The 13,845-nt window shown below is 36.0% G+C and overlaps 3 protein-coding genes across 4 annotated transcripts; 2 read left to right on the forward strand and 1 right to left on the reverse strand.

The window, feature by feature from the left end:
- Nucleotides 1–936: 936 nt before the first annotated feature.
- LOC105959210 (Protein kinase family protein) lies at nucleotides 937–5,207 on the reverse strand. The gene is made up of 12 exons (XM_012983260.2): nucleotides 4,519–5,207; nucleotides 4,147–4,321; nucleotides 3,804–3,887; nucleotides 3,436–3,677; nucleotides 2,849–3,077; nucleotides 2,595–2,759; nucleotides 2,247–2,378; nucleotides 2,054–2,167; nucleotides 1,910–1,957; nucleotides 1,529–1,607; nucleotides 1,314–1,370; nucleotides 937–1,221 (listed from the first exon to the last, which is right to left on the reverse strand). Exons 1-12 carry the CDS (start codon nucleotides 4,710–4,712, stop codon nucleotides 1,163–1,165), a joined length of 1,578 nt encoding a protein of 525 aa, XP_012838714.2. The 5' UTR covers nucleotides 4,713–5,207; the 3' UTR covers nucleotides 937–1,162.
- Nucleotides 5,208–7,877: 2,670 nt separating this feature from the next.
- LOC105959212 (protein DCL, chloroplastic) lies at nucleotides 7,878–10,653 on the forward strand. The gene is made up of 3 exons (XM_012983262.2): nucleotides 7,878–8,637; nucleotides 9,260–9,374; nucleotides 10,208–10,653. The coding sequence occupies exons 1-3, from the start codon at nucleotides 8,267–8,269 to the stop codon at nucleotides 10,382–10,384; spliced, it is 663 nt and encodes a 220-aa protein (XP_012838716.1). The 5' UTR covers nucleotides 7,878–8,266; the 3' UTR covers nucleotides 10,385–10,653.
- A 683-nt stretch (nucleotides 10,654–11,336) lies between these two features.
- On the forward strand, nucleotides 11,337–13,681 carry LOC105959217 (ABSCISIC ACID-INSENSITIVE 5-like protein 5). Of its 2 annotated transcripts, none has more exons than XM_012983267.2 (5): nucleotides 11,337–11,424; nucleotides 11,804–12,905; nucleotides 12,975–13,046; nucleotides 13,153–13,177; nucleotides 13,291–13,681. In XM_012983267.2, the coding sequence occupies exons 2-5, from the start codon at nucleotides 11,856–11,858 to the stop codon at nucleotides 13,374–13,376; spliced, it is 1,233 nt and encodes a 410-aa protein (XP_012838721.2). In that variant the 5' UTR covers nucleotides 11,337–11,424; nucleotides 11,804–11,855; the 3' UTR covers nucleotides 13,377–13,681. The 2 variants fall into 2 exon arrangements, with proteins under 2 accessions (XP_012838721.2, XP_088670187.1); XM_088814061.1 differs by lacking the exon at nucleotides 11,337–11,424 and adding an exon at nucleotides 11,447–11,677.
- Nucleotides 13,682–13,845: the final 164 nt, after the last annotated feature.

The following is a 13,845-nucleotide window of genomic DNA, read 5'->3' on the forward strand; positions in this document are numbered from 1 at the left end:
ACTATATAAACTGGGTTCATTGTACTTCAACTGCCAAACGACAAAGTTTCGTGTCTTTTAAACTACCTCCGGTAATAAATAAACTACGTCCTCCACCGATTCCAATTTTAGATTGTGTGCCTGGTTCCTCTGTTTCGATTCTCTATGGGTATATTTTTTTCTATTAAAATTTTATTAATTTAGCAAAATATTAAATTGTCGAATAATAATTTAAGTAGGTTTTTTCAAAGCGAGACTAGAAAGAACTATTATTTAAGCGAAGTTATTAATTTATTAAATATTAATTTTATCGAGGTTGTACTGTATATATGCGTCGGGCAAAATGTATTATCGTGCAATAACTCATAAACCACAAAAGATGTGTAAATTGCATTGGGTTCGATTTGATTATCCGGAAAGTATGTTTAGATCTAATTTGATCTAACATAAGAGAAAATCTAAACTCTATGTTAATGTCCAAATATTGTGTATATATATATATATATATATATATATATATATATATATATATATATATATATATATATATATATATATATATATATATATATATATATATATATATATATATATATATATATATATATATAAATACATTACTCTTTGATGGTTGAGTAGAACTTCAAACGTTAGGATCAAATGAGATAATTATAGTTTTCATCCTTCAAGTTTGTACCAATTTTATATTTAGTTTCCTGTGTTCACAAAAGATACACTTAGTTCCTCAAGTTTCGATAATCTAACATTTTTTGTCATTTTCATCAATTTACCATTAGTCTGTCACTTAAGGCAGTGATAGATACATACTTGATTCTGGTGATACTAACGAAAAATTGATGAAAATAATTAAAAGTGTTGAATTTTTTAACACGAGGGACCGAATGTGTCTTTATGAACGGGGGACTAAATATGAAATCAGTTCAAAAAAGTCTTGCATGAGAAATAAAACACTTATTGCCTTTTCATATATAATGGAACAAAGGAGAACAACAAACAATGAAAACATAGCCAAAAATTTATCCATCTGCATAACTGATGAATTTTTTGTTCTGTAAATTATCCCAAAAAAAAAAAAGATTTTTTGTTCTGTACAGAAACAAGCGCTTCTTGCAGATAACACACAACACCTCTTTGAAGAATCGAAAAATCTTATAAAAAAGAGTCAAATATGTAGTTTTGGATCTTCCTCGGCTATTACTTCGTCTTGCAGGTCTATCTGCCCTGCAATCGGAGAATCACAAGAAAGAATATTAAGGAGGAATCCCACCAATCGTATCAAAGTCTATATATCCGTATGAGAAAGGTGAACATACCGAATAATGACATTAAAGATGGAGGTTTCGAAGATCCATTTGAACTCAAATCGATGCCTGCATGGTCACAGTGGGGTAGCATAGATGAAGAAATATTTGTCGTAATTATCTACCTTGATAATGGGAGGATGAAAAATATTTACGAGCATAGATAGTTCCTTGTAATTTTACGGACAAGGATTTAAAAAAGCAAGGTAAGAAAGTCGATCCATTACCTGCACTCTCAGCTGATTTCAGGAGATCGGATTTCTTGAATGTATATCCAATAAAGTTGGCATCTTTAGATGTTAACATCTGCTCGTCAATGTTTGCCACCGAAATGATGAGCAAATCCGCAATTTTATTAAATGGTATCGAACACAAAGAATCTTAACATCAGATTTAACTGCAGAATAAAGATTTAAAATGTACGCAGAAATTTATCCGAGTAATTACCGTCATAAGTCATTTCTCGACTACACACTATATAGTATATACATACGACCAAATTATTACCCTTACAAGTCAATTATTTGTGCGGCCGTTCATTAAAAGATTCATTTTTAAATTCACAGTTTAAACTGCGGTACTGAAAAACGTAAACGTAATTTCTTTACCTTCCTCCAATGTCCGACTCGTGGTGTATCAGATGGTGGCTTTTCTCCCTAAGAAACATCGGCAAAAGAGGCACAAAAATTAATAAAAATCGTTTGTGCAATCTCCACGATTGATAGATATATATCCAACTTTAAAGTACTCACTTCTTCAAACTTTTCAAAATTCTGTGTGTCCAAATCACTATTTACAGTCGGTTTGTAGGCAGCTTCCATTTCATAAAGGGTGTCCCATTTAACGTCTCTAAGCCACGGATGCCCCTGAAATCGGAAATAAAATATTAAATATTACGATATTTTCATAAATATATAAGCAATTAATGTTTTAAAAATTCCATACCTTTATTTCTTCGACACCTCGGGTACCCAACCTTTTGTCAACATCACACAACAAATGACAGATCAAATCCTTGGCCTCGTCGGAGACTTTTGGTTCTTCCGGGAACTTTAAGCACGTTTTCCAATTAATTATCTGGTACCAAAAAAAACGGAGGGAACATAATTTATTAAACAGTAAAAATATGAAATTTATTTCACTCCCGACACCCGTCTTACTGCATTGATTTAGTCGAAGAGCTTCAAAGGAAAAGGGGGTACTTGGATTCAATTTTCCATGTTTGAAAGGGAGATGTAAAAACTTGATCGTATGCAATAATCAAGAATAAATAAACGGAAGTTAGAGATATACCTTACGACACGTCATTCTAGGTTCATCGGAACAAAAGGGAGGGTACCCTACGAGCATCTCATACATTATAGCCCCCAAAGACCACCAATCACACTCCATTCCATATCCTTTCTTCAATAAAACTTCTGGTGCCATATAATCGAGAGTTCCAACGGTCGAGTATGCCTAGACAAAAATAAAAAAAAATAATAAAAATAATAAAATCCGGAAAGAATAAAATCTACATAAAAGAAGATAAGAGTGACATGGCATACCAAGGCACGACGATTCCTTTTCCACTGTTGTAACTGCTCCTTAGCCATTAACCAAGGAGCAGTGCCTATGGTGGAATTGCCTTCGCTCTCGATTACAGGATCTTGACTCGTGAGATCATCATCTTCCAATAAAATTGACGAATATTTTTCCAGCGGCTTACACAAGCCAAAGTCGGAAAGCTTTAAATGCCCGTTTCGGTCCAAAATCAGATTGTCTGGTTTGATATCCCTAAATGGAGAATATTAGGATTAGATTTTATGTTTCACAAACGAATAAAATAAACACATTCATATTGGAGGAAAAAACTTCGGACATTTAATATTCCAATCACCTAAATCAATTTAGTTTTCTTGTTCTTTACATTAAGGCTATGTTTGGTTCGTGCATTTCGAAATGAGGAAAATGAAGATGTAAATGAACGTAATTAGGAGTAACATAAAAGGCCTTAGTAGGAAAAAATAATTGAAAATAAAAACTAGTTACCGGAAAAGTAAACGGAAAAGAAAAATGTGATATTTATCGAAACAAGACTTCTGCAATCGACATTGTAATTAGTTTGAGATTATATCAAAATGATGACGTGTACCTATGTACATAACTATGCTGGTGGATGGAATGGATAGCAAGAATACTCTCGGCAATGTAAAATCGAGCAACGTCTTCGGAAAGAATATCCTCTCTCATTAACAAAGTCATAATATCGCCGCCAGGTAAATACTCCATTATAAGATATAAAAAGTCGGAATCTTGGAACGAATAAAATAGCTTCACTATGCACCGACTATCAACCTCCACGAGCAAATTCCTCTCGGAACGTACATGCTCAACCTATTGAGGAATTAAAATCGATTAACGAATTAAAAAGTAGCATCTTGGCACTGACTATCTGTATACGTACACGTGTCGTATATTCAATTTTTTTTATTTTTTTTTATTTGAATTACGTTTGCTCACCTGTCCGCGGCTGAGCATCTCCAATTTTTTCAATTTTTTCATGGCATATATTTCTCCTGTATTTTTAGCTCGACACAGCCTCACCTGCATTGCTTCACCAGCTTATATATAAGTCATCCAAAATTTTGAAAATGGATATATACATTTAGCTTCGATCAAAATATTCATCGAGTGCTCATAGCAACTCAACCCGTTACCGGTTTTCCAAATCCTACTTATTCGTATCAAATCAACATTATAAATCCTAACATGCAGATCAAAACATGAAAAACAAATGCAATTTCCAAAATAAAATCTGCGAATCAAGATTGTTCGATTGAGATAAAACGCAAAATAAAGTTACCTCGCCGAATGCTCCTTTGCCAATGACAGTCAATTGCTCGAAATCATCGATACCTACTTTATGCCTCTGCAATCTCATATACTCGGTTTCCCTTTTCTCCAAATTCCGCAACAATTTCTCTTCGTCTTCACTCGATACTTGCGCCTCTTGTGCCCTTCTTTGCAATGCACTCCTCCTACAAAAAAAAAAAATTCAAAAAGAACCCCTTTAAATTACACAGATTGATTAACACATTCAACAACATAAATGGAGTCCCTTTAAGAGTTCAAGTGAAATCTAACCCAATACAACTTCAGGGTTAATTTGGGAATTAAAAAAAAAAGGGTCAAAGCCCATGTCAAAAGAAGAAATGAAAGCGGGGCAAGAATTCACCTCTCCTTGCGATCTTGCAAACCCTGCAAGTAATTCTTGTAATGATTCTCGATGAACTGTTTAGCGGCGGCGGCTTTCTGGCGAGTCACCGGCGACGAAACCGCCACATCGGGCTCCAAACTAAAGGCCCGATCAGCCTGCATCCTCATTTTCAGCCCGTCCATTCTCACCGGGCTTCCATCACCGCCCTCCATTAAATTCAATAATTCCACTTCTCAGATCAAACCCTCAACCAAACAAAAATCAAAAAAAAAAAACAAAAACTCGCTCAAGACGAAATAAGGAAGTGGGTGGCGATTAATTGGACGGGTTCTTTGAAAAGTTAAGTTCTTTGGGGAGGATTACGAGGCAGAAGAAGTGAAATAAAGTACCTGAAACAGAGAGATAGAGATAGAGAGAGAGAGAGAGGGGAAAGTGATGTAGAGAGAGAAAGAACAGTTTCTTGATTTTTAGTGTGTTGTTTGTTGTATAGGAAGGAGTTTCTTCGATGTTGGATCGAGAAGAAGAATGTGTTGTTATTACGTATGGGGGGGGGGGGGGGGGGGGTGATGTGAACTGGCAACAGTGTCTGATTAGCTGAGAATTAGCTGTAATTTTTTTTATTGAGATTGGCATCATCAATAATTAAGTGTTTGTTTATTATCTTTAATTTTTATTTCCTTTTTCTTCTTGTTTTTTTTTTGGTGTACGATGTTAGGAATCTTGAGCATGCTTGGGTCTTTGGTTTTGTGTCGGCGAGGGCTGTAATAACTTCCGGTCCGGGCTTTGGACCTCATCTCAACACTGTTAAATTCAAGACTTTCTTTGACTGAGTTAGGAAAATATGTGATGTGACTAAAATACCCTTCTCGTTGATTGACAATATAGTAAATGTAGTATATTTTGTTAGTGTTCGAGAATGACTATTGTAATAATGGAGTACAATTATTAATTAATAAACTTTTTTTTAATGTTACATCTTAAATATATGTAACTAAAACCAATTAATGTTGTTTGACTAAAATTTGCATTTAAAAAAGCGAAAAAAGTAAAGCTAATTGTTTCAAATTATTTGTTACTTTAAATTTTCACAGAAAACATTAATTGCATTTCTTCATCTTTCCTTCATTATTCTTTATTAGTTACGGTGTTTTAGTATTTACTGTATTGTTTTGCTATAATTAGGGGTGGTAAACGAGCCGAGCCGGCTCGCGAACTCGACGAGCCGGCTCGAAAAAAGCTCGAACTCGAGCTCGGGTTTTTCGAGCTCGAGCTCGAGCTCACGAGCTCGAGCTTCGGACGAGCTCGAGCTCGAGCCCAAAATTAGTTGTTCGGCAGCTCGCGAGCCGGCTCGCGAGCTGCCTTCTTAATTATTTTTTTTTTTTTTTTTTTTTTCTTTTTTTCTTTTTACACATATATATATATATATATATATATATATTATTCTTATTATTATTATTATTATTATTATTATTATTATTATTATTATTATTATTATTATTATTATTAACTATATAGTAAATAGTCTATAATAATAAATATATCTAGTATTTAAATAGAAACAAATCTATATTACTTAAATAATTCATAATAATATAAAATATAATAATAATAATAATAATAGAAAAAATAAAAAATATATATAACTAGAGTTCATTATTTATTTTATAATTTTTTTTTATTTTCCTATGAATATTTTTTAATAAAAAATAAAATGATTTTAATAAAAAATTAAATAATAATAATAAAAAAAAAATAAAAAAAATAATAATAATTATAAGCTCGAGCTCGAGCTCGAGCTCGCCAAAATTGGCTCGAGCTCGAGCTCGAGCCAAAAATAATTGGCTCGATGAGCTCGAGCTCGAGCTCGAGCTCGGCAACATGGACTCGAGCTCGAGCTCGAGCTGGCCAAAAGAGCCGAGCTCGGCTCGAGCTCGGCTCGTTCCCACCCCTAGCTATAATGTATGTATATTTAATTGGTTTCTTATGCAAAGCCAAAAAAAAATGACATATAATATCAGATGAAGAAAGTATGTGATTACCCTAATTAATGGAGTAATATATAATTGACTTTTTCATATAATTAAATTTTCAATTTTTGCTTTGTCGTGCGAGGTTTTTGTTTTTATCAATTTATTTATGGGAAGATTGATAGCATCATAAGTGCACGTACTAATAAAATAACATTACCATGTGCAGTTCCACTTATTAATTGTCTCCAAAAAACAAATAAATAAAATAAACATTTTTTAGTCAGTATGTATAATTTTATTGAAATAGTGCAGATGTCAACAAACATAACACGGTATGTTTTTAGACATTGCAAGATCGAGATTCAGCCCAATTTAATTGTAGGCCGGACAATATTTTCCAGATAATTTTTGTATATTTCATTAGATTTTTTTTCAATCGAAACATGTCAATTTGTGTCATGTGTTGTCCATACTGTTTTGTTCAATATAATGTAGGCCGGACAACGTTCAAATGTTGTCCATACATTTGAATTGTGAACATTATTGATCCGCTTATAAAACACTTCGATCGAATGGGTCCCTTTGTAATTACAATGGGAGTGAAAATTTGAAGTTTTCGAACGTAATTGAGCTGTTATGAAAAGGAAAACCGGACTGATGTCGAAGTTAGTAGGGATTGATACGTGTTTCGCAGGTGGGTTCTTATATATTTTGGGAATATATGGTCCGGTTTTAGTAAAAATGAGAAAAAACTACCTTCCGCAGGTGGGAGTATGATCTATAACATTCTCATCCGGACCCCCAAGACTCCTGAAAATCGGGGCGAGCGTATACGTGCCGCCATATCCGTCGTCCTCCTTACCAATTTTTTGTTCTCCTCCAGATAGCTCGGGTAATCATCATCAGCTAATTAGTCGTCGCCACTCGTGTGCCCCCCTAATAAGTTGCCTTTTGTACATTTCCATAGGCATTTTCCCAATTTTTCTATTATCGACGGTCATTCAACCATTAAATGCTGGTGTCAGCGCATTTATTGTGCCGGCGTGTGTGCGAGACGCGCCTGCCAGAGTTATCAATGCATCCCTGTGGACCTGTCTGAGCTATAAATGTGTTGAACAGAGTCATTTTGGCTCCCTCCCGAGCGCCGCATTCGGCTAGCATGTGCTTTCTACACTCGGAAACTTTGAGATTGAAATCATCGAAATTCGAAATCTTTGTTTTCTTAGTCAACTGTAACATAAAACACATATAATAATATTAATATTTAAAATAGTAATTTTGAAAGAAAAAAAAAAATCAGAATTATTTTTCTGAAATTAAAATTGGATTATAATTCAAAATCTAATATTTTACTTACTAAATAATTATTTAATTAATAAAAAGCTAAAATAATCCAAAATTCAGTCTAAATCGATCCAATTTATTGAACAAAGCCCATGTTATACGCGCTAGGTCTTGGATCTGGGCCGGGTCCAAATCCTCTAATGGGGCCAGACTCGAGTCCATTAAGTTAGAGAGTCGGGTCGGGTTTTCCAATTGCCCGGATGAATTACCCGTTATCCAAAATCCACCCGCCAAACGAAAGTATCTTATGCTCACTGCGCATTCAGTTCCCTGCACAGGTTTATCTTCTACTCTTCAACTCTGGTGAAGAAGAAGAAGAAGAAGAAGAAGATTCCACCTTCTTCCTCCGTTTCAAACCAATCAAGAACAATGATAGCTAGTCGTGATTTTTTTGAAGTATAAACCCACCAAAAAAATTAAATTCATTCCACACCACCACATATAAAAAAAAAATGGCTTCAATTTGTGTTTCTAATTCACCCGATATTCGTTCCTTCCACAGGAAACCCATCTCAAAAAACCTAATTTTGTCCCCCTTTTCTCTATCCTTCCCGTTTCACAAAGCCCCACTATGCGCAGTGAAGACCGGGTCGGACGACGGTGGGGCGGCGGCGCGTAACAGCCAGACGCCGTACGCGGCGGATTTGTTGAGGAAGCCGCTGGCGTCGTCGCCAGCCCCAGTCGAGCAAGAAGAGACGGTGAAGGAATATTCGGGTGAAAAGAAGGGTGGGGATGGTGACACGTGGGTCGATTGGGAGGACCAGATTTTGGAGGATACTGTGCCCCTTGTTGGCTTCGTTCGAATGATTCTTCACTCTGGAAAGTAAGCCTCTTTAAATTCAGTCCTTAAATATAAGATTGATTAGACTGAATATAATTAAATTACACATTTGCCCTGTTCATGATACTGTAATATGAGATATGTTTCTTGGTTGGAATTCATGGTTATAAAGTAAAGTAGTAAAGTATTGTGTAATATGTAATATCTCTAATCTAGTATTTGGATAGGGATTATTTAAGATAGTTTGAAAATCGTACTTCCGAATTACTCGACTCGATAGGAGTTAAACATAAATCATGCATAATTCACAATCCATAACGGATCTTGATGGGATAGTGGAGATGAGGTATAACTTCGGGACTCTAAGTCGCGATTTCTAGTTTAAATTAACGCTGAAGAAAGTTTTTTATTTGTAATGTAATAAACAGGTTTTATCGGTTCAAAAGTACTAAATTGTTGCCCCGATGATATAGATTTGGTGCTTCAGTGAGTTGATGCAATGATACATGAATTTGAATGCTGGTTGTGTCTCCCTAATGATTTGAATTAGGATTTTGAACCTAAAAATGCAATGATTGTTTTTACTTATGTGTGCATGCTAGTGTAGATTGATCAAGGTTGAATCAATGCTTAACGAAAAGTATTTATGAATTTGGTTCTGCAGATATGAAAGTGGTACTCGATTGAGCCCCGAACATGAGAGAACTATTCTGGACAGGTTGCTGGCTTATCATCCCGAGAGTGAAAAGAAGATTGGATGTGGAGTCGATTACATCACGGTCTCTCTCTCTCTCTCTCCCTGGATATGAAAATTCATTTTTCTTATTCACTTATGTTCTAAATGAAATGTGCTCACGTATTCTTTCCAAGGAAAAAAATTAGGAAGGGAAAGTTTTAATTAGTGGTGTAAATGAGTTGAGCCAGCTCAACAAAATCTCTAAGTCGAGCTCGATCCCACTTTTATTTAAAAGCTTAAAATCCCGTCTTGTGAGTTTTTTCCTTTAATTTTTTGTATAAATATTTAGCTAAGATATTATTATACTTAAACTCCTCGTAAATGTCGAGTTTCTATATAGCACTTCCAGGGTTTGCCTTTCTGCATATGAGAATCCAAGTACTATCTAACAAGTACTGGAAAATATCCACAAAGTTTATTGCCAAACATATTTATGTGAACAATAAATATCTCATTCTACTATTTGTTCAATGACGATTTAGCATAATCGAGTGTTTATGTTCGAGTATGTTCATGGGATTCAATAATTCATACAATAAATAAAGCAACACCAACAACATCCTTTTATGCTTGTGTCAACGTGGCAAAAAACTTATGAAGCACATGTCGAAATCAAATATTTCCTCTCCTATTGATGCAACATTAGCTTCTTAGACGACAAAGGAGCATAGATAGAAACGAAACACATTACTTATTCCTCCTCCTCTCCCTATGTTTTCCGCCTAATTAAAAACTTGCAATCTACAACTTCCATCCCGTTTGTTGGATTAATTAAAGATTCTTGATATCACATAACTATGATCGCACGTTTTTTTATGATTAATCGTTTCAATTCAATTGTTGATATGTGGAGGTTCTTTTGTTTATGGTTTGCAGATTGGTTACCACCCTAATTTTGAAACGTCGAGATGTTTATTCATAGTTCGTAAAGATGGGGAATTGGTCGATTTCTCGTACTGGAAATGCATCAAGGGCTTGATAAGGACAAACTATCCTCTCTATGCCGACAGCTTCATCCTCCGCCATTTTAGGAGGCGTAGACGAAATGATTGAAGCTACAAATTTTTCCTAGACTGTGCATTTGATTCGGTGCCGAAAGTTATTTTATATATATATATTTTTTGTTCTCTAATTTCTTAGTGTATCATCTTTACTAAAGCTTATTGTTGTCTGTTAGAGCCGGTGTGATTGGAATTCAATAGAATATACTTTTGATGAGAGCTTGTGGTTGCTTAAAGGGAATTTAGCTGCCCTTTTGTATTAAATATTATCATTTGTATTGTTTGGTAAAAATATGCAATAATATTGGTTTCTGCTGCAAAGGCTTAATAGGGTTTAATGAAGCAATCTTGGGACAATGCTTTAATTGGGTGAGACATGTCACACATGCTGGTTAGTTTCTCTGTCTTTTCTGCTGCAAAGGCTTAATAGGGTTATTTTTCTATATATTCTCTAGTTTGTACTTGCTTTGTGCAAAAATGCAGTTTCTAATGCACCACAATCTGATATTAATAAGCCAATAGATACATCGTATGACCATCTTGCTTCAAAATGTGGAGCTCGAATGGGATGAAACATGTACGACTGAAGAATATTCCAAATAATCTAGAAGATTCCACTAAATTTAACACTGCAAGGATGGACATGTAAGAAGATTTATAGTTTGAGGAGTGGTTGTAATTAGCCAAACATTAGGGTTTTTTTCGTAATTTTACTTTTTGTGTTTCCGAAAATAAAAAAAGTTCTGGTGGGGAGCGTACACCACCTACGTCGCCACGTTACAACTCCAATTCCCATGCCACAAAACGACAAAAGGCAAAGCTTGACTCCAATCTTAACCGTTAATCCCCCCGCATACGTGAACCGTCCAGATCAACCCACTTACCTTGTCTCCACTGGCTAGAAATCACACCAACCCCCCTCCTACTTTCATAATGGTTGGTCCACGCTTTATGTCACTGGGTCCCACCTCCCATTTATTTTTTTATTACAATTATTAAACACCCTCTTTCCCATTTCCCCCTTCCGAAGTGGGACACATGGCGAAATCTCACCACAATTTCGAACAAACCAAAGACGATCGAAGAAAACTGGCAAACTATTTAACCACACATCATTCTAAATTGGCAAAAAGTTTTTTTACAGTTTGTGTTTCTTTCCCAATTTTCCTCTTTGTACTTATCTGCTTATTAAGAAATTTCCTTTTGTTGCCAATTTTGATTTGTGATTGTGCTTAGGGTTTTTGTTTTGCCTCATTTGAATTCCTTTTTGTGGAAAGATCAGTTCTTTAATTTCACTGGTTATTGTGTATAAGGTTAATTTCGTGAGCGTGTTAAATCCGAGAAGGTATATACATATACATACGTACATGTGTGTTTGGGGGTGTGTATGTAAAGGTAGTTTTTTTCTACTGAAGAAAAGTTTGATTCGCAATTGAACTAACTTGTGGTGGTGGTGGTGACTGTGTTGTAGTACAAACGGGTCTGGATTTGATTTACGCTTACCTCAGGAGAGTTCGGTTGAAATGGGGGGTGATTTCAACTTCAACAACTTCGGAACTGATCCGCCGGGGGGGAATTACCCCCTGACACGTCAGCACTCGGTTTACTCATTGACTTTCGATGAGTTCCAATCCACGGTTGCTGGTACCACAAAGGATTTTGGCTCGATGAATATGGATGAGCTGCTGAGAAGCATTTGGAGCGCCGAGGAAAATCAGATCTTCGGATCAACTAGCGGCGTTGTTGGTGGTGGTGGTGGTGGTGGTGTTGGCGGAGACGGTGGAAATGGCTATTTGCTGAGGCAAGGGTCGTTGACTCTTCCTCGTACGCTTAGCCAGAAAACGGTGGATGAGGTGTGGCGAGATATGGCCAAGGACTATAATAATAGTAATAGTAATGCCGGAAAAGATTCTGTAGCAGGCGGCACCACTGGCGGCAGCTTCGGTGTTCCTCAAGGGCAGCCGACTTTAGGTGAGATCACACTCGAGGAGTTCTTGTTTAGAGCTGGTGTTGTGAAGGAAGACAACACTCAGTTTGCTTCTGCCAAGCCGTCTAATAATAGTAATAATAATAATAGTAGTAGTGTTAGTCTCGGTTTCTTTAGTGAGCTATCACGCCCCGTCACCAATCCTGGATTGGATTTCGGGATTAGTAATCAGATCGCTATGCAATCCGCTAATCTACCGTTAAACGTGAACGGGGCTCGATCCTCTACTTCACACCATACGGTGAACAAGCAGCAGCTACTTCCTAAACAGGCTGCCACCTTGGCATATAATACAGCTCCTCCAATGGGAATTCCGCAGTTGAATACTAGTATGGTTCAGAGTGGAGGTGTCGGGATTGTTGGTTTAGGAGGTAATAACGGTGTTACGGTTATGACAGGATCTCCGTCACTTTCATCGGATGGGCCCACAAAGAGTAACACATCTTCCGTTTCGCCTGTGCCTTATGTGTTTAACGGGGGTATAAGGGGTAGGAAAACTGCTGTTTTGGAGAAAGTTGTCGAGAGGAGGCAAAGGAGGATGATCAAGAACAGAGAATCTGCTGCTAGATCACGTGCTCGTAAGCAGGTAAAATAAAATCATTTTTATCCGTTAATGAAGTTTCTAAGGCGGTGTAATAAATCGATATATACACAGGCATACACTATGGAGTTGGAAGCAGAAATTGCGAAACTGAAGGAGGAAAACGAGGAGTTACAGAAGAGACAGGTGCCTAATTTCGTATGTCTTTTCTCGTTATTACAATGTAGTTTATTTATTTGTAGTTATATTGTGACACTTTTCTTTTCTTTTTCGCTGTTCTTGGATTATGTAGGCTGAATTGATGCAAATGCAGACAGGTACATACAATTTGTTTTCTGCTTTGTTTCTTGGCATTTTGTTTGCGTTGATTTTATTTTGTACTTTGAAATCTATTAAATCGTATTTTTTCTCAATTGAAATTGCTATTCAGGTAATGGAGACGATGATTCGACGAAGCAACAAAACGAGAGTAAGAAGAAACAATGCCTTAGAAGGACGCAAACGGGTCCGTGGTAAATACTAAATACGAAATACTGTATTTTTGCAGCATTGATTACTGAAATATATTTGTAACACTGTAAATGTAATGTATAGGGACATCTTTTCTGTTGTAGATCAATAGAAATTAGATGATTAAGGTTTTTTTTTCCATGGAGTTTCTTTTTGACAGTTTCCCCCGGAGAGATATGTATATGTACAGTACAACGCTATAAATACGTGTAAGTGGTGGAGCCAATACACGGCCAGCGGGGGGCCATGGCCCCCCACTAATTTTCATTAAAAAATATTTATATCGGAATTTTGTAATTTTCCGACACACAGTAGTATTGTCCGAATTTTTAAAAGTTGGCCTTTCGGACGCAAAATTCTGGTTCTGCATTCAATCGAAATTCTAATGAACTTAAAACTTAATTATCAATGTTTAAGGAATCGGATTAAAATTTGGAAATTGGAATTTCTACATAACCCTTAAATTGTTCGAAAA

The sequence above is a fragment of the Erythranthe guttata genome, chromosome 14 (assembly GCF_056151865.1).
Source record: "Erythranthe guttata isolate IM_541 chromosome 14, IM_541, whole genome shotgun sequence".
NCBI classification, from domain to species: domain Eukaryota; kingdom Viridiplantae; phylum Streptophyta; class Magnoliopsida; order Lamiales; family Phrymaceae; genus Erythranthe; species Erythranthe guttata.

Bases quoted from the DNA above. Each gene is read 5' to 3' on its own strand.
- LOC105959210 (XM_012983260.2), bottom strand. From the start codon at position 4,712: ATGGAGGGCGGTGATGGAAGCCCGGTGAGAATGGACGGGCTGAAAATG. The intron at 3,078-3,435 runs GTACACGTCATC...TTCTCCATTTAG, and splicing joins CAGCATAGTTATGTACATAG to GGATATCAAACCAGACAATC. The intron at 2,760-2,848 runs GTATGCCATGTC...ATTTTTGTCTAG, and splicing joins AAAGGAATCGTCGTGCCTTG to GCATACTCGACCGTTGGAAC.
- LOC105959212 (XM_012983262.2), top strand. From the start codon at position 8,267: ATGGCTTCAATTTGTGTTTCTAATTCACCCGATATTCGTTCCTTCCAC. The intron at 8,638-9,259 runs GTAAGCCTCTTT...TTGGTTCTGCAG, and splicing joins ATGATTCTTCACTCTGGAAA to ATATGAAAGTGGTACTCGAT. The intron at 9,375-10,207 runs GTCTCTCTCTCT...TATGGTTTGCAG, and splicing joins GTGGAGTCGATTACATCACG to ATTGGTTACCACCCTAATTT.
- LOC105959217 (XM_012983267.2), top strand. From the start codon at position 11,856: ATGGGGGGTGATTTCAACTTCAACAACTTCGGAACTGATCCGCCGGGG. The intron at 12,906-12,974 runs GTAAAATAAAAT...ATATATACACAG, and splicing joins GATCACGTGCTCGTAAGCAG to GCATACACTATGGAGTTGGA. The intron at 13,178-13,290 runs GTACATACAATT...ATTGCTATTCAG, and splicing joins ATTGATGCAAATGCAGACAG to GTAATGGAGACGATGATTCG.